Source organism: Pollicipes pollicipes, unplaced genomic scaffold, assembly GCF_011947565.3.
Source record: "Pollicipes pollicipes isolate AB1234 unplaced genomic scaffold, Ppol_2.1 Scaffold_2555;HRSCAF=2994_pilon_pilon_pilon, whole genome shotgun sequence".
In the NCBI taxonomy this organism is placed as follows: domain Eukaryota; kingdom Metazoa; phylum Arthropoda; class Thecostraca; order Pollicipedomorpha; family Pollicipedidae; genus Pollicipes; species Pollicipes pollicipes.
In genome coordinates, this window is record NW_023596136.1 from 45,546,549 (window position 1) to 45,564,576 (window position 18,028).

The following is an 18,028-nucleotide window of genomic DNA, read 5'->3' on the forward strand; positions in this document are numbered from 1 at the left end:
GTCACATTACTGTCACAGCAGTGATTCAACTAATGACCCAGTCATACCTCATACAAATGCCTCATGTCGCATCAGCCGAGCCGAAGACAAGCACTGCCAGCGGCGGCGTCAGCCTCGTCATCGTCTAATCACAGGAGATCGCTGACCGCTAGGACAGCACATGCCAAATCAGCTCAGGTAGTGGCTGGAGGACACAGTGGGATAGAAGCTGCCACTACCAAACCATCTAAAGATTGAGCAAAAAGGAAAATAGCTTATGCCAATGCAACAAATGCCAAAGAGGTTAATATTCTGAAGTTTGCTGTTGCTGTCAGGGTTGTCCATTAATTGTTTAGAGAACACCAATGGGTCAATAGGTACATCACAGCACCAGCCACACAAGCATCTCACCTGTAACTGTGCCAGCAAACCGGCCTTCTGACCAAGCAGTGAGCGCTCGTCACTCTTGTTCTAGTTTCCCCTGCTCATATGTCTTTGCGTCTCCACGAAGTTTGTATCTTGCAGCTGCCTTGACCTGAGGCAGGGTCATAACGTACACAGAGTCAAGTTGCTGCAATCACGAAGCTGTCCCATTGATGATGGATCAGGTCTCCTCATACAAATGCCTCATGTCGCATCAGCCGAGCCGAAGGCAAAGACTGCCAGCGGCGGCGTCAGCCTCGTCATCGTCTAATCACAGGAGATCACTGAACATTGGGAGAGCACGTGCCAAGTCAACTCAGACAGCGGCTGGAGGACACTGGACAGCTTCCTGATGCTCGAATACGAATGGCGATTCACTAGTGAAAATGCATGGGCCCGCATGAATAGCCACTTCAAAAATATGTGGTGACTGATAAGAGAAAAGCCTACAACAATATGGCACATGCCTTAAAGGTAGCCATTTTCCACTCCTTGCTTAGAGCATATCAATGGGGCAATAGGTTCATCATAGTGCCAGCCACACAAACATCTTACCTGTAACCAGGGGAGGAACTGGCCTTCTGACCAAGCAGTGAGCGCTCGTCACTCTTGTTCTAGTTTCCCCTGCTCATATGTCTTTGCGTCTCCACGAAGTTTGTATCCTGCAGCTGCCTTGACCTGAGGCAGGGTCATAACGTACACATGAGTCAAGTTGCTGCAATCACGAAGCTGTCCCATTGATGATGGATCAGGTCTCCTCATACAAATGCCTCATGTCGCATCAGCCGAGCCGAAGGCAAAGACTGCCAGCGGCGGCGTCAGCCTCGTCATCGTCTAATCACAGGAGATCACTGAACATTGGGAGAGCATGTGCCAAGTCAACTCAGACAGCGGCTGGAGGACACTGGACAGCTTCCTGATGCTCGAATACGAATGGCGATTCACTAGTGAAAATGCATGGGCCCGCATGAATAGCCACTTCAAAAATATGTGGTGACTGATAAGAGAAAAGCTTGCAACAATACGGCACATGCCTTAAAGGTAGCCATTTTCTATTCCTTGCTTAGAGCACATCAATGGGGCAATAGGTTCATCATAGCGCCAGCCACACAGACATCTTACCTGTAACCAGGGGAGGAACCGGCCTTCTGACCAAGCAGTGAGCGCTCGTCACTCTTGTTCTAGTTTCCCCTGCTCATATGTCTTTGCGTCTCAGCGAAGTTTGTATCCTGCAGCTGCCTTGACCTGAGGCAGGGTCCTAACGTACACATGAGTCACGTTGCTGCAATCACGAAGCTGTCCCATTGATGATGGATCAGGTCTCCTCATACAAATGCCTCATGTCGCATCAGCCGAGCCGAAGGCAAAGACTGCCAGCGGCGGCGTCAGCCTCGTCATCGTCTAATCACAGGAGATCACTGAACATTGGGAGAGCACGTGCCAAGTCAACTCAGACAGCAGCTGGAGGACACTGGACAGCTTCCTGATGCTCGAATACGAATGGCGATTCACTAGTGAAAATGCATGGGCCCGCATGAATAGCCACTCCAAAAATATGTGGTGACTGATATGAGAAAAGCCTACAACAATATGGCACATGCCTTAAAGGTAGCCATTTTCCATTCCTTGCTTAGAGCACATCAATGGGGCAATAGGTTCATCATAGCGCCAGCCACACAAACATCCTACCCGTAACCAGGGGAGGAACTGGCCTTCTGACCAAGCAGTGAGCGCTCGTCACTCTTGTTCTAGTTTCCCCTGCTCATATGTCTTTGCGTCTCCACGAAGTTTGTATCTTGCAGCTGCCTTGACCTGAGGCAGGGTCATGACGTACACAGAGTCAAGTTGCTGCAATCACGAAGCTGTCCCATTGATGATGGATCAGGTCTCCTCATACAAATGCCTCATGTCGCATCAGCCGAGCCGAAGGCAAAGACTGCCAGCGGCGGCGTCAGCCTCGTCATCGTCTAATCACAGGAGATCACTGAACATTGGGAGAGCACGTGCCAAGTCAACTCAGACAGCGGCTGGAGGACACTGGATAGCCTGTTGATGCTCAAATGCGAGCAGCGATTCAGAAGTGACAATGCATTGGCCCGTGGGAATTGACACTAAAAACGTGAAGTGAGTGACAAGAACAAAAGCTTGCACCAATATGGCAAATTCGTTAGAGGTAGCAGCTTCCCATTACTTGCTTAGGGCACATTAATGGGGCAATAAGCTCATAATAATGCCAACCACACAAACACCTCACCTGTAAACACGCCCACCAAGGCGGCCTTCTGATCCATCAGTGCGCATTTGTCACTCTTCCTGAAGTTTCCCCTACTCATATGTCTTTGCGTCTCCACGAAGTTTGTATCTTGTAGCTGCCTTGACCTGATGTGGGGTCACAACACACATCAGTCCAGTTACTGGGATCGCGAAGTTACCCCACTGGTGACGGGATCGAGTCTCCTCATACAAATGCCTCATGTCGCATCAGCCGAGCCGAAGGCAAATACTGCCAGCGGCGGCGTCAGCCTCGTCATCGTCTAATCACAGGAGTTCACTGAACATTGGGAGAGCACTTAACAAATGAACATGATCAGCAGCTAGGGGACGCTGACTATGTCCAGTCAACGATCATTGAACAGAAAAAATCGTCTCTTGAATGCGCATCACACGAAGGGACAATGAATAACGACTTCTCAATGACTATCAGTAGGTTATTTTGGAGAAATCTAGTTTGGTGTGTGCAAGAAAAGACTAAAAACTTGTGCCACAGACGATAAAAAGCCATCTTCGAACAGTGACGCTACCGGTTCATGTGCATTCGCTATTTCTAACCAAACTGCCCAACTTACGTTTCAATGACAGCAAACAGGCATTTTCACTTCGCGTCGATCACGCACAAATCTTCCTCACGTCTTCTCTGCAGACCGGACTCCTATTCATCTTCGCCAGCTGCATTGAACTGCAAGTCACATCAGCGAGCATTAGTGACAGCCCACTAGAACAGCGCGGCCTTACTACCGAGATGGCCAGGTCTCCTCATACAAATGCCTCATGTCGCATCAGCCGAGCCGAAGGCAAATACTGCCAGCGGCGGCGTCAGCCTCGTCATCGTCTAATCACAGGAGTCCCCCAGGCAGGGGGCCGAAAGCATCCCGGCGACTGGCCTTGGGCAGCCACCGAACCTAAACTCGTCAACCAGCCAAAATATGGGTTAGTTCAAAACATAGTCAACATCCGAAAGCCAGTTTTAGCCACCATCATCACCAAAAGTCACCGTCTGAAAAAGAGCCATCGAGTTGACACATCACGCGTCTTATCAGCCTGTGACAATGTCCACTGACCTGAGGTCGGGGTGTACGGCGAATTGATCGGCGGAGCGGGTGGCGCAGCGGACGGCCGCGCCAGCCAAGGCGGCCCGCTCGGCCCACACCAGGCAGGCGCGACGCCTCAGGCGAGCGCCCAGAGCGGCCGGTGCCAGGCGGGACGTCACCATGGTGTGTTCTAGATAGTTTTGCTGTGCTGCATACCGCCTGGAGGCGCGACCGTGCGCTCTCCACCCGCAGCTCGGCCCAGCAGCCAGTGCCACGACCTACATCGTGCCGAGCGAGACGCGTACCGACGTCCGACTGCTGCCTCGCTGATGAACGAGTGGTTGAGCTCCACTCATGCATTGAGCGAACTACATCTTTAGCTTGGTGTACATTAGAAAATGAAAACAGGAAGCTTACACTAAAATGAGCTGCAAGGATGTCTGCCAAAGGCTGCATTTCAAGTTATGTCCTACGCTGCTGCTTGCCAGGGGCGTGAAGGCTATACCTGTCATAATGGCGTACCTTCATACAACCATCACATGCGTCACATGAATGCTTCAGATTTTTGTCTTGACCACACCAGACCTTGACAAAAGGCAGTGCAACTGACCAAATAGATGTATTTCTTTATCAAACTTCGGCCAGATTCCGTGACTGAGAGGCAGGCGCCCATGTCAAATATGACCATCTCGGGAGCAGGCAAAACAAGCAGTGTCTCCGTGAGCAGCCCAAATAAAATTTCTCCGAAGACGCATCCTTGTTGGTCAGAAAACACAGGACATCACAGGCCTACTTAAAGATCTTGCCCTGGTTGACCTTCCGACCCTTAGAGTCGGCACCTTCCCACTTGAAGTAGTCGTTCACCATCTTTTTGGTCTCTTCTGAGTTCGCGTCCAGCTTTTTCCAGCTGTACGACTCGAAGTCGATCTGCCAGTCGGGACTCAGCTGTGGAATGGTACGACACAGTTCAGCGTCAGTCCCGGACCGCGGCTAACCCCATGTGTCATACACACCAGCAAACAGAACGTCATAATTCAGCCCACAATTTGTTCACGACAAAGACGCACGGAAGCCAACACTTCAGCATGGCAAACGTAGCGCTCACTAACAAGGCAGTACACACGACCATGGTACATCACGAGATCCTTATCCCCAAATCGACATCCTCCCGCTTCTGTGGCCTGACTTGGCTGGGGTTGCCGCCGCCAAACGAATAAACCTTTACCGGACCTAAGCCTCGAGACACCACGAGTAATCCGCTCCTGTACCCTGCTCGGCGACCTGACCCACGTCAGAGGAAGGAGACTGGAGTCACTTCCAGACTCAAATGCAGCGCACGTAGACGGCGTGCCCAGAGATCAATGGCCAGACATGTGCCTGGTCCCCGTAGAGCGTGAGTGTTCATAGTGTGTGATCCCATGTGTACCGTTCTGGTCCTGAAAGATTCTGGAATCTGTTTGCAGCCTCACGGGCGTAACCGCAAATATCTTCAACTCACTACCGAGCAGTTGGTTGGCTGAGCGTTGGACCGATCCCGAGTCAGGGAGCCAACGACCTGGGCGTCCGTGTGTCCACCGTGAGAGGCTGGCTGTCCGGCGACTAAGCCAGCCATCACCGGGCACAGCACCGGTGGCAGGAGTGCGGACACGGCGTGGCCACAACCGTCCTGTCCGAGTCCGTCCACGAGAGGCTGGTTGTCCGGCGACTAAGCCAGCCATCACCGGGCACAGCACCGGTGGCAGGAGTGCGGACACAGCGTGGCCCCAACCGTCCTGTCCGAGTCCGTCCACGAGAGAGGCTGGTTGCCCCGCGACTAAGCCAGCCATCACCGGGCACAGCACCGGTGGCAGGAGTGCGGACACAGCGTGGCCACAACCGTCCTGTCCGAGTCCGTCCATAAAGGGGTTGGCTCACGACAAAACTAGTCCCAAGCTGCCTGCTGTGGATATCCGGTCCACAAGATTGCGTGCGATGGTAAATGGCCAGGTCAAAGCGCCTGATGTCGAAGCCACCACTCCACCCAATGTTGCCCTAATGTTACGGTTGTCAAGGCCTCCAACCAGCCGACCATTGAGAAGCACATTTGGGGAGATAAAATTGTCGGGCCCCAGCTCGGTCTCAAACATTAACAGAAGCGAAGTCCCCGTCTCCAGCCACGACTGAAGAAGTTACGTGAGCGCAAGAGGCTGACATTGGTCAAGGTGCCATAGAACTGAGCCACCAGGGACTGGAGAAGCGTTCTCTTCACCGACGAGACGTGTATCGAGCTTTCACCCGCCCCGCCGACAGAGCGATCGTGTCTGGCCGAGCCGCAGATCTGGTGTCCCTATCAGAGGGAGTGTCGAGCAGCAGCTGCAGGTCCTGGTATGGGAGCCGCTGCACTACCGCGGGTGGCCTGGCAGCACATCACCCCCCCCCCCCCCCTCCCCCCCTCACGGCGTTTTAAGGTTCTCAGGACGACGGCGACGACTGCCACGCAGCGCAGAGGGAAGTGGGTGCCATGCAAGGTCAACTCACCGCAAGGTGACCAGCCATCTTCCGATAGAACGGCGCTCCAGCTCATCGAGCCAACTAAATGCAAAAGTGGTGGCGGACCGACGTTCCCCAAGCTTCGTATGAAGAACGGATGGCCAAATGCCAGCTCAGGTCTGAACCCAATAAAAAACGAAAAACAAACTGCGAGATTGTCCACTACATGAACGAGACGACTTCAGTGACGTCGGACGACATGCTAACCAGAAGCCACTGGGCACCCTGATCCACCATCAGCTTAGCGGTGCTCGCCAACTTGGTATACAGCATGCTGTATCATATGACAGCTCACGTTCAATGTAGGGGAGCTTACATATGCAAATCAGCCGTGCACTTGTGCTTTAAATATTAATCACACCAAAAGAAGAGGGCATCAATGTCAGGACACCCTGAACCACCTCGGGGGGTTTCGTTGAAAATATCAGGGGTTTTCTTACCTCGAAGGCAAGGTCGTGACCCCTCCACACCCAGATGCCTGAGATGGAGGAGTTGTTGTTCTCGCCGAACACGACCACAGAGGCGAAGGCATTCTTGCGCAGCTTCTCTAGCCGCTGGAACATCCCTAGAAGGTTCCACACGTTACTATGTGACTCACTTCTCTGACTACCTCCGCCGTGGCCGACGGCCTTATGACACGTGGAGGACATACTGACAATACCCAGTCATACATGGCAACACAGCCCCAAATTGGTGAATAAATAATGCATTTCCTTGGCTAACATAACAGACATGAATACCTTAACCATATGAATACTTATTTTGCTTTGAGTGTACACAAACTGATGGCAAGTACTGACACAGTTCTGTCATACAACAGAACATGTAATGCCTGGATGCGCCAATTACCATCTATGTGAGGCAACATGCTTCAATAGCACAGTAATTTTCAACCCAAATCCTTAAATCATATCCTGGTGCACATAACACATCTTGCAGGTTTATTCCACTGTTTAAAATGTTGCAAAAACATTTTAATTACTGGCCTCAATGTGAATGACTGCCCTACAATCATGTAAATGCTAAATATCTGGCGAGCAATAATTACAATCAGGTCATCCCTACCTCCCACGAGGTTGCACGACATGAAGATCTGTCCCAGCTCATCTGAGTACTTGTATTCAGAGAACCAGATTGAGAAGTTCTCCTTATCAAACTTCTCCCAGAAGTAGGGGACTGACTTGTCCTCGTCGTTGTTGGAGTAGAAACGCTTAAAGTCATCCATATCCCAGGAGCTGTTGGCCAACGATGGCAAATGTCAACACCATGATCAAATGACAGCAACCATTGGCATGTTTGAGGACCCCTCAGACAAATGCCTCACCTCACATCACACCGGCCCAACGCGGAGACCGCGAGAGCCCGCGTTGGCCTCGTCACCGCCTGGTCATAGGGAACAACACAGAGCACAGAAGAAAAAGATGCAGTGAGCAGCATCACTTGATTTACAAGATGTACAGCTTTGAGGCAAGGCCAATTTCATTACAGGGTGCTTGCCACAAAATCATGCCAGTTACCTCTTTGGCATGCCAGCAAACGGATCCTTGGACTTGGGTTCGGCTGCCATCACCTCTTCTGCAGGATCTGCCTCCTCTTGTGGCTTCTTCTCCTCCTTGGCCTTCTTCTTGTCCTCCTTGGGCTTCTTCTCCTCCTTCTTCTTGTCCTTCTTGCCACCAGTGCCACCCTGCACCGGCTGGGGATCGGCGGTCTTCACACACAGCTTGACCTCGCCCACGATGGTCTTCACCTGAGGCCAGGTCACATTGGCAGGCGTCAGTCACGTTGCCACTTTTACAACAAATCCACTAATGAGAGTGGAGTCCCCTCATACAAATGCCTCATGTGGCATCAGCCGAACCAAAGACAAATACTGCCAGTAGCCTGCGTCAGCCTCGTCATCATCTAATCACAGGAGTCAAATGTGCTGACAAGAGCAGTGGAATAAGAGACCAGTTCTCACTTATAATGTGCAGTTTGCAAAGGTTTCCCCTAAACCAGCTGCTTATCAAGGTGACAGCCATTAACTTATTTCAATGGATATGGCCAGAATGATTACCAAGCCATGGCACTCAGCCTGTGGCTGGTTCACGATGGTGTTGAACCAGCGGGTGACGTTGCCGTAAGGCTTCCTGAACTCAGGATCCATGGCGAGCTGGTAGGCGGACAGGAGGGTGCAGCACACGGCCACGTCGGCCAGCGTGACCCGCTCGCCCACCAGGTACGTGCACGTCAACAGGTGAGCATTCAGGGCGGCCATGGCGCGGCGCAACTCCTCCTTGGCACGCTCCGTCGTCTGCTTGTTGTGCTGGATGATACCCTGGGACACACAGGCGCATCAGCAAAGCACTGAAACACAGAGCCAAATACAGACCAGTCAGGCAGGTGGAAAAGGTCGAGACAACCGGCGGTATCCGCGCCTTCAATGAACTGGCGCAATCTAGTCAAAACTGAGTGCATCCTGTACATGCAAAAGAACCCATGACCCGAACAGAACACGCAATGTATTGGAATTAACTGCATGGACTTGGAATGTAAAAGTCATAAAACTGGTAAGAAATAGACATGTTTTAAACTGCGCAAACACCAAAGAACAACACAATCAAGAAACGGGTTTGGCCATGACCCACAACAGCAGATTGGGATGAGGTGGGGCAATGGGGGATGGCCATTAAGGTTTAGGAGCAGACAGGCTAAAGACCAATTTTAACAAATTAAAACTGGGGGGGCTAGCATCCAATTTGGCCAATATGGGGATACTTGTCTGCAGACTCTCTTCCTCATCCCTGCCCAATTACACTGGCAGGGTGCCACCACCCACACACATGCAGTCCTCACCTGCATGGGGAACGTCCAGGCACAGACAGCCGGCAGCAGCTCGGAGTCAGCGAAGCCCATCCACTGCACCACCTGGGCGCGCTCAATGTCCGTCTTGCCGCGCAGCTGCTCGTTGGCCACGTACCACGCGATCGCATTGCTCTCGGCGATGCACGCACCGTCCGACGACTCAAACGCTGGCACCTGGCGGATGGGGCCACCCATTTGAGGATGCAGTGTCTTCATCTTTAATGTATGTCCCAATCAAAGCTGAATAAAAATTTCAGAGGGATCCATCATGTGCCATGAACAATCTGAGCTGAACAATGTGAGTCAGCATTAGAAACACTGGCAGCACCAAGGCAGTTCACCATGACATAAAATTTAGCTATGGGCCACAAAGCACATCTAAATCATGATGGTCTGCACATCCTTCCCTGACCTGACCTCAGCTGGGCTTGATCAGCCACTACAACCAACCAAAGGTCACACAGGGACACTTGCTCTGTTAACCAAATGAGCTTCTGGAGCAAAAAAACATTACACTGGTGAACATATAAGGTGTTGTTACACACTGCCACCCTCACAGAACATCACATCACATTTAACAGATGAAGCTCACCTTGCCCATAGGGAATTTCTTCAGGAAGGCATCAGTCTTGTTGGTTTCACCAAAGACAAAGTCCTTGGCAACTTCCACTTTGGCGCCCGAGTACTGGGCAGCAGCCAGTACCTTATAGGCACGGAAGTTGTTGGGATACGTGTAAAGCTTCTGAAAAGCAACCAAACATCAATTCAGTTCCATGATACAGGGGGCACAAGACCCTTAGAAAACAAAGACAGGGGGAGGGGGAGGGCTGAGCCCCACTATGGGAAAGCAGCAATTAGTTCAAGTTCAGCAATTGGCTTCAAAAAGTTCAGCAAATAGTTCAGCAATTAGTTCAAAGAGTGTCAATTTGAAAGAAATAAGCAACGCCTTTCACTCATGCCACCCTTCCTCACCTAAACACACCAGTTATTCTATTGCTGAACAAAGTGGCTAATGGCCAATGGGGTCAGTCTCTCACATCACTGGCCATGGAAATCAAGAAACACAAACTGGCCAGCGATGAAGCTGGAATCAACAATTTTATCAGTTCAGACCCCTACTTCACTCTAAGTTTGAACCCTTTCCTATCTGTACTTTTCAAGTGTTTTGCCGCCACATAAAAACCAGGATTTTCCATCCCATAATCTCTTCCTATAATTATTTTTTATTGTGTCTAGCTAACCACAATGGTTATCCATGCCCATCTTTACTGGGTCATTGATCAATTACACATAACATACAAATGAGGTGTGGGTGGTCAACTAACAGTATTTTCTCAGAATGCAATACTTTATGAACCTACTCACTGCTTATTTAACCTGTAACCACATAGGGATTTGAATATACCCATGGTTTTGAAAATTTTGAACCATGCACAGTTCATCCACCCAGTTTCCAGTGCTCAAGAGGCCATCAATTTTCACATGCTGGAGCAATTTTATGGAATAATGTGAGGTCAGTGAATCATGATATTATCAGTAGACATGCACCACTAATTTTGCATACAGTTACTAACTGCCTTATGCCTTGAGCTGCTTTGATGCACTGAACAGATGTGCCAGCCAGCCAGCCAGTAATTTGTCACACCAAACCACCATCACGTGAAGAGGTCTGCTATTTGCATTATGTCCTGTTAGTTCATGTGGAATCAACATGTAATGGCAGAACCCAATCATTTATCCTTCAATTTGTGATAACGAAATCAAAATTGGTAATACACTTCCAACCAATTCAAGGACTGTCTGTTCATTCAATAATCTGTCAGAGCAGGATGAACAGCTTTTGGGATTTTTCAGTGCACCTAATCCCAATGTCACCCAGCAGTGCCTCAGGATATGGCCATCTGGGTCATGGGGACATACATATTTTGTTATGCTGTTTCAATGCTATCTTGAGGTTTACTGTCTCTTGATCCTTGCTAAAGCTTGGCCAATTAGCATCTAACCAGGCAGCAATCAACCCAGCACCTGACATATACCTCATATACCTCAGGCCTGACACATGGGCAGGGCAGGTCAGATATTGGTGTTCTGGGTCAGATTAGCACCAATGAATCTAGCACAGAGGTTGCCAGAGAACCAGGATTCTCGCAGCAGCACAACTCAATCTTTACATCCTGGACATGTTGCCAAAGGCATTTTTGAATACTGATCAACCATAACAGTGATGCTTGACTGGTGGGGTATTTTACTGCTGTGCAATGATCATAATTGAGCAAACTGGCAACGTGTATGTGGGTATCTGATTGTATGGCATAAAAAGATAGGTGCAATCCTACTTCAAACATGCATTGTTCAGCCAGTGTTACACAATGCACATTATATCCTGAGTGACTGATGACCCAGTCACTGATGAGTGGATGTTGACTCACCAAAAAAATTATAAAAATTCCCTTTGGTACCAGGTCATCTCTCTCCCAGTGATGCCCAATGAGTTGAAGAACTGCCATGTAGGACTAGGTAATGGATGGGTAATTCAGAAATATTCTGTGCCACTCATGTGTAGTTTTTCCTCGGAAACTTTACGAGGAGTCACGCTGAATTATCATAGTAACATATGTAACCCCAAAAATTATCACATGGTCACATCCACAGCCTGACAAAATCTATTCAACGTACAACTAAGGTCCCAGCTACAATGTCTCATTTTCTTTTCAAATTCACATGGCAAAAGTTCACTTCTAACCTTACGTGTGACTGATCTCATATGTGTAAAACCGAGAACTGTTAGATATACCAAACGTCATGCAAGGCGTCGCCCTGCTGATCCATTATGCTGATGAACACGAGCAGTAAGTACTTGACGTTAGGTAAACAACTTAAAACACACAAATAGAATTAGTCCACGCATTTATGCACGATGTCAATGGTGTAATATCATTAACTGCTCACCCCTGAAACCATGGTCGGCCGCTCGCCTCCGTGTCGCCACGAAAAAGGCCGACGAGCGGAAGTTTTCCTCAATAGAGACGTAAGTATGACCCTAAGGTAATGATGCTATTTCAGCTAAATGGTTATGATTTGGTTTTTAGAATGACACTTTAACTCCATATTTTGACCAACATACATATCACAAGTCTGTATTCTGGGTTTTGGTCGGTGTTCAACTTTGATCTCCTCTATCCTCGGCCTTTTCCGGAGTGATCGCCGAGCAGTCGGTGAGGGTATAAAACGTTGTTATCGTATTAATTTGCTATACATTCATTACCTCACCAATTGCAAGGGTGAAAGAAATATTACGTTCTTTTCAATGCCTGTATGCAATCTGTTGTGCTGATGGCGTCCTAAGCGTACTCCGACTTTTCAGTGATTTTGGGCACCTTCAGTAACTCAAATACATCAGTCCATTCGCTCAGCGGATGTTCTGTCATACCGCTTGTGTTTTGGGGCATGACGCACTGCCATTGATTCTTTTGGCATCTGTGGTGGGGCGAAATTGCATTTTACATGTCAGGTTTTCTGAATTGTGCAAGGAACATTGCGGGTGTTAGTTGGCAAGATGTGGTATGATGCATTTCCCAGGATGCTATAAACTTGATTTGTTGTTAGTTGATATATGTCTGCTTGTTTTATTTTCCCTCATTCCAGCTTGTAGCAGCTATTTTTTAGCTGGAATGATCAAGGAACCAAGTGTGCCTGCTGTGCAGAACCATTATGATAATTCTTTGAATTATGGACTGTGTGTTACTATTTGTGGCAAAAATGCATCAAAACCAGAGTCTTGGGATTTATTGGGTATATGATCAAATAAGATTGTGTAGATGCTGTCATGATGCAAGGCATTCAGCATTGCATGCTAGTTTTGCAGTCTGTTTCATGTACTTTTATTTGTAACAAATATACTATTCAAGGGTTGGGGAAATGAAACACAAGTATGGCTCATCAGTACAGTTATACCCATTTATTTTTCCATTGCCCACCAAGACATTTAGCATTGTGCAGTCAAAGACATGATTCAGATGTAAGTGAGGCAGGACATAGCCGTAGGTGTACAGGTTCCGTGGAGCCTTGTTTATGCTTGGTGGCTTCAAGTGAGCTCGGTTTTGGATGACATCTGAAAGCCTCGGAGATGGAAATATGGATTTGGCATGCACCATTAGACAATATCAGGCAGGAGTGAAAAGTTGACAAATATCAGGAAAAGGAGTGAAACATTCCTCCTCATAGGGTGTTGTGTCACACCCAATGTCATCAATTCCAGGATGCTGATTAAAGGCCTTAATTTGACCCTTTTCCAGTATTTCTGGTGTAGGGTTCTGTAAATTGACTGAATGGAATACACCCAGGTGATGCAAATCATACAATATTGGTGTATTGGTAGATGTGCCAACTGCCATGTACTTATAAATACTTTCAACCATCAAGCTGCTTCTCTGCCATTCATAAGCAGTGCAAACCTTTTTCCTTGCATTCAGTATCCACCTAGGTTATGGCAGCTGCATTAGTTGTGCAGCTGTCAGTTCATGTATCTTGAAATATGATGCTAGTGAGACCACAGACACCTTCAGGTGATTGTGGCGTGGCATCACTAAAGCTTTGATACTCTAGTCTCAAGCAACTAGACTTATGACTGAAAGTCTGTCTGAAATAGCATTGGCATTTGTGGTCTTGACCACCAATTATTGTCCAGCATTGGATTAATGTTATGGTTTGCTGAATTGTTTTCAATTGAGAAGAATTGAACAGGAATACTTTTTGGCAAGCCCACAGGTGACATTGGGAAGCAACTCAAACTACTGGAAATAGTGTGATATGCCTATTGCTGCTTCATGTGCCTTGGACATAGTCTGTCAAGAGAGCCAACAATAAAGAACTCATCTGCATGGCAGATAGGATCATCCTTTTTATCCATTGTCCTGGCAAGGCTCTGATGGATTCTGGTGTGTGTATCCCATTTTGAAGCCAAAAAGTAAAGGTATTGAAGGTAATTGCTGTAGAAAGATTCATTATTAGTGATAACCTTCCCAGGTGCTGTGCGAGGAGCCTTGGTTCTCATCCAAGTTGCACAATGATGTACTTAAGGAAATTGATTCATTGTTTTCCATTTCAGGCACCATGCAGATTTTTGTTAAAACCCTCACTGGGAAGACAATAACTTTGGAGGTTGAGCCTTCAGATACAATCGAGAATGTGAAGGCTAAGATTCAGGATAAGGAGGGTATCCCTCCTGATCAGCAGAGACTGATCTTTGCTGGCAAGCAACTGGAAGATGGCCGTACTCTGTCAGATTACAACATCCAGAAAGGTAAGACCTAGCTTGCTGGAATGTTTGCGGTCAGCACCTGCTTGCTTTGTGATTGACAAGGCTGTCTTATTAGTGCAGACATTGTGTTGCATGTATATAGCATCTACCCATCTGACTAGATGACAGTGCAGGACACTGTATGGCACACAGTGCATTTGAGACTAAACATACAGGGGTGTAACCCATGGAAGGTGTATTCTGCTTGAATGGTTTTCACTAATTAGTAAATGACTAGCCTTTGGTCAGAAATGAATTGAGTAAGGTGGCTGCAGAGTCATGAGTGATCTGATGTCTGGAGCCAGATTTGGGGTCATATGATTGTCCCCACAGGGAGATAGTTCATTAAGATTATCTCCACAGCTTTCAATATGGGTTGAGGCTTTCCAGGTCTATCATTGCATCGAAGAAACTACCATGTACTGTTATAGCATTTGCATCATGCCTTTTATGTATATGTTGACCTCAACTGACTAGGAATGACACACTGGGAGGTGACCAGATTTTTTTCCCTTGTGATCAGCTTTTACCATTCAGGCTGATGAGTCAGGGCAGTGTTCCTCCCTGCGCCGTTGCCCCTCGCTCGTCCCAACGGCCGGCGCGGGCCGCTACTCCCTCCGCCGGGGACTTGATTGTGTGGTCGTCCGCAGAGTCGACACTTCATCTGGTGCTCCGGCTGCGCGGCGGCGTCATCGAACCCACGCTCCGCCTGCTGGCCCAGAAGTACAACTGCGACAAGATGATCTGCCGCAAGTGCTACGCCCGCCTCCACCCGAGGGCGACCAACTGCAGGAAGCGCAAGTGCGGCCACACGAACCACGTCCGCCCGAAGAAGAAGCTGAAGTAGGCCGTGCCGCGTGCGACGTTGGCTGCGTGGAGGCCTCGTGTAAAGAGCAAATAAATTGAAAAAAGAGAATTGTGTCTGCTGTAATGTAGACGGAGAGCTGGGGTGTCGGTGAGCAGAACGGGAAACGACGTTGGTAGCTTTATGTGCGCTTACGTCTGATAATTAGGTACGTTATGTTGGCAGCAATTAGGCACAACCAAAAATGTAAGATTGCGAGAAATGGATTGTAAGATAGCAATTCTGTTTCAACACGCGTCACACCAGCGGATTCAGGTTTCTGCTACGTAATGATAATAGACGCGGGAGATCTTAGCGGTTGCTATGGGGCGCGTGCCGCGTGTAGGTCTGCGTGCGCGGTGAGGTGGAGTATTCGGGCTAGAGGACCTTTAATGAGAACATTCTGGCGTGGTGTATTTTAAACTTCTACCATAACATTCGCCGTCATACACTGAAGATTTTAGGAGAGACGGAACATTAGTGTCGAGTCTGAACAATGGCGCCGCGGCCTGACTATCGGCGTTTGTGTATGCTCAGCCTGAGCCCAGGCGTTCGAACTATAAGAGACCGATCTTCGTCGATAGCAAGGGCTCGAGTAAGTCGATTTCTTCTATGAAGTACACTCCATTGTAAGCTGTTCATGAACACGCCGTTTCGCATAAACTTACCGAATAAACATAAACATAAACCGAATGGAAATTCGTTCCTCCGCAGCATAACAAACTGAAATATCATGATTGTATAAGCAATTATTTTCATCACCAGTGACGCAAACTGAAATCCGGAGACAGACCAGTTCTTGGGTAGGTTAGATCAACCTTATTGGCCCAGCCCCCCCCCCCCCTCCCCCTCCCCGGAGTGAGTTCAGAAAGTGAATTCTGAATCCTGGTCCGCATTTTGTTATATCGGCGCGGTTTCACAAAGGGGGGGGGGGCACAAGGGCAAAATAGTAAAGATATGTGAAACCTAGCCTCATAAAACGCAAATGAAGTGGTAAACAAAGCGGTTTATCAAACGATCCGACTCACTTTGTTCTCAAGGGTGTATGCCGGAGCTCGCTCCAAATGAAAACTAAACTACCCCACCTGTCATGCATGTTTATTTATGGAATCTATGGATTACTGAGCATTGTGATGGAACAAAACTCTCGTCCATCGCAAATCAGACCTGTTCACTGGGCAATAGTGTTGGGGTTCAGCGACCGCATAGCCTCGCTCCTGCTGCCCTCACTGGTGTTTGGCTTCAGTGACTGCATAGCCTCATTATTTCTGCCGATACTCTGACAGTCTTCAACCTCAGCATGTTCGAGGCGACATGTTAATCATCCACATATTAATCACTTTTCGCTCGTCTGCACTCGGTTATCACGCGCGCATTTGATGCATTCATTTCGCAGCCCTAAGGCACTGTTTGAAAAGAGAGGATGCATTTCCATGGCAGACCTGTCTTCGATGCAAGATGAATCGATCGGTTAGTCATGAACTGCATGATAAGTCAAGCCAATCGATTATTTCGTATATAAATTGAATCATGAAACGAATCATTAACTTCTTAAGATTTGGTCTGACGCAAATAAAGTCGACACGCAGGTCAAATGGACCGTTTCTATGTTGTTCTTGTATCATGATTTGCCAACATTGCCTGTTTGTTGCGTTGAAATGAGATTGTTTGCAACTGCTTCGGGTTGCCACATGGTAACTATGGTAACTGAGAAGAAACCATGTAAAGTAACGATGGTAACTGAGATAAATGATCAATTAGAGTTCCGTCTTTTGGTTTTGAGTTGGTGACAGATGGGTATTTCCTTCATTAAGCGCGGAATGTTTGCATATTTTTGTTTCACTTACCCATGACTCAGTGAGTCAGGACACGAGCAAAGCAGGCGTCTTTAGGTAGGACACTGATGTAGAATAGCCGAACCGGTGGAAAATTGTGATGGGTTGAAGAAAGCGTACAAGCAATTCACTTGGCTTTCCCATTTTCATTTCTTATTTCATCCTGCATTCTCCTGATATCTGGTCCTTATTACTGAGTTTGATATTAAATGATGTCGATTAAAATGTGCCAAAATCAGCACGCAAACATTGAACGCCGGATGAACCACTGCTGAATCAATTCACACAGCGAGATGGTAATCTGAATCAGAACTAAATCATCGAACTTGAGGGTGAATCAACACAGAATTGATTCATGAGACAACCACAAATCAAATCAGACTTAATCATTCGACGATAGCCGTCCATCAACGGTGAATCGATTCTAAAAGAAGCTGAATCGAACTCAGGTCTGTTCAAGCGTGAGTTAGCGGTTTCAACACTTACATAGTTTGCGATTAGCTAGGCCCATGTTGCGAATTTTTACCAATTTTTCTTGAGTTGGACATGGTCGCGAGCAGCCGCTGCCATGCACGTACTGTGCAAGGCACGGCTACGTTCGATTCGAGACACCCACTCCGTTTTGGTTCGCAGCTCTATTTGGTGCCAAAAATGGTGACGCTCAAATTGTGACGTTATGTATTTTTTAAAAATTACACATTTCACTCCACAGATGCACGCAGTCATCACTCGGAATTGAGCGGTCATCTTGGCCGTAGAGCATGCTAAAAAGGTACGACGACGATGGCGCAACATGCTGTAAATCTATCACCTGACGCGATCCCATCTAGCCGGCCACCGTCACGATTGCACGAGCGAGCAGGTGCGTATGACTGTGAGATCGCACCGGCGACATGTCATTGAGTGTGCCGGGGGGGCAGAGTTTTGCTTCGCTGACCTTGGCCTCCGCCGCGGACGACGCGCCGAT

The 18,028-nt window shown here is 48.2% G+C and overlaps 2 protein-coding genes and 1 long non-coding RNA gene across 3 annotated transcripts in view; 1 reads left to right on the top strand and 2 right to left on the bottom strand.

Moving 5' to 3' along the window:
* Positions 1 to 44: 44 nt before the first annotated feature.
* On the bottom strand, positions 45 to 3,668 carry LOC119103319 (uncharacterized). The gene is made up of 5 exons (XR_005094744.1): positions 3,249 to 3,668; positions 2,657 to 2,781; positions 1,525 to 1,647; positions 958 to 1,080; positions 45 to 514 (listed from the first exon to the last, which is right to left on the bottom strand). It is a non-coding gene; the product is annotated as an uncharacterized LOC119103319 (long non-coding RNA).
* A 645-nt stretch (positions 3,669 to 4,313) lies between these two features.
* Positions 4,314 to 12,109, bottom strand: eEF1gamma (elongation factor 1-gamma). The gene is made up of 8 exons (XM_037226798.1): positions 12,033 to 12,109; positions 9,676 to 9,825; positions 9,075 to 9,257; positions 8,314 to 8,556; positions 7,757 to 7,986; positions 7,305 to 7,474; positions 6,680 to 6,804; positions 4,314 to 4,655 (listed from the first exon to the last, which is right to left on the bottom strand). Exons 1-8 carry the CDS (start codon positions 12,042 to 12,044, stop codon positions 4,500 to 4,502), a joined length of 1,269 nt encoding a protein of 422 aa, XP_037082693.1. The 5' UTR covers positions 12,045 to 12,109; the 3' UTR covers positions 4,314 to 4,499.
* A 160-nt stretch (positions 12,110 to 12,269) lies between these two features.
* LOC119101808 (polyubiquitin) overlaps positions 12,270 to 18,028 on the top strand; it is an 8,752-nt gene continuing 2,993 nt past the window's right edge. Inside the window, exons 1-3 of the mRNA XM_037225233.1 lie at positions 12,270 to 12,298; positions 14,191 to 14,385; positions 15,033 to 15,226. Coding sequence (XP_037081128.1) covers positions 14,196 to 14,385; positions 15,033 to 15,226 — 384 coding nt within the window. The 5' untranslated portion in view covers positions 12,270 to 12,298; positions 14,191 to 14,195. The remainder of the gene's footprint in view (positions 12,299 to 14,190; positions 14,386 to 15,032; positions 15,227 to 18,028) is intronic.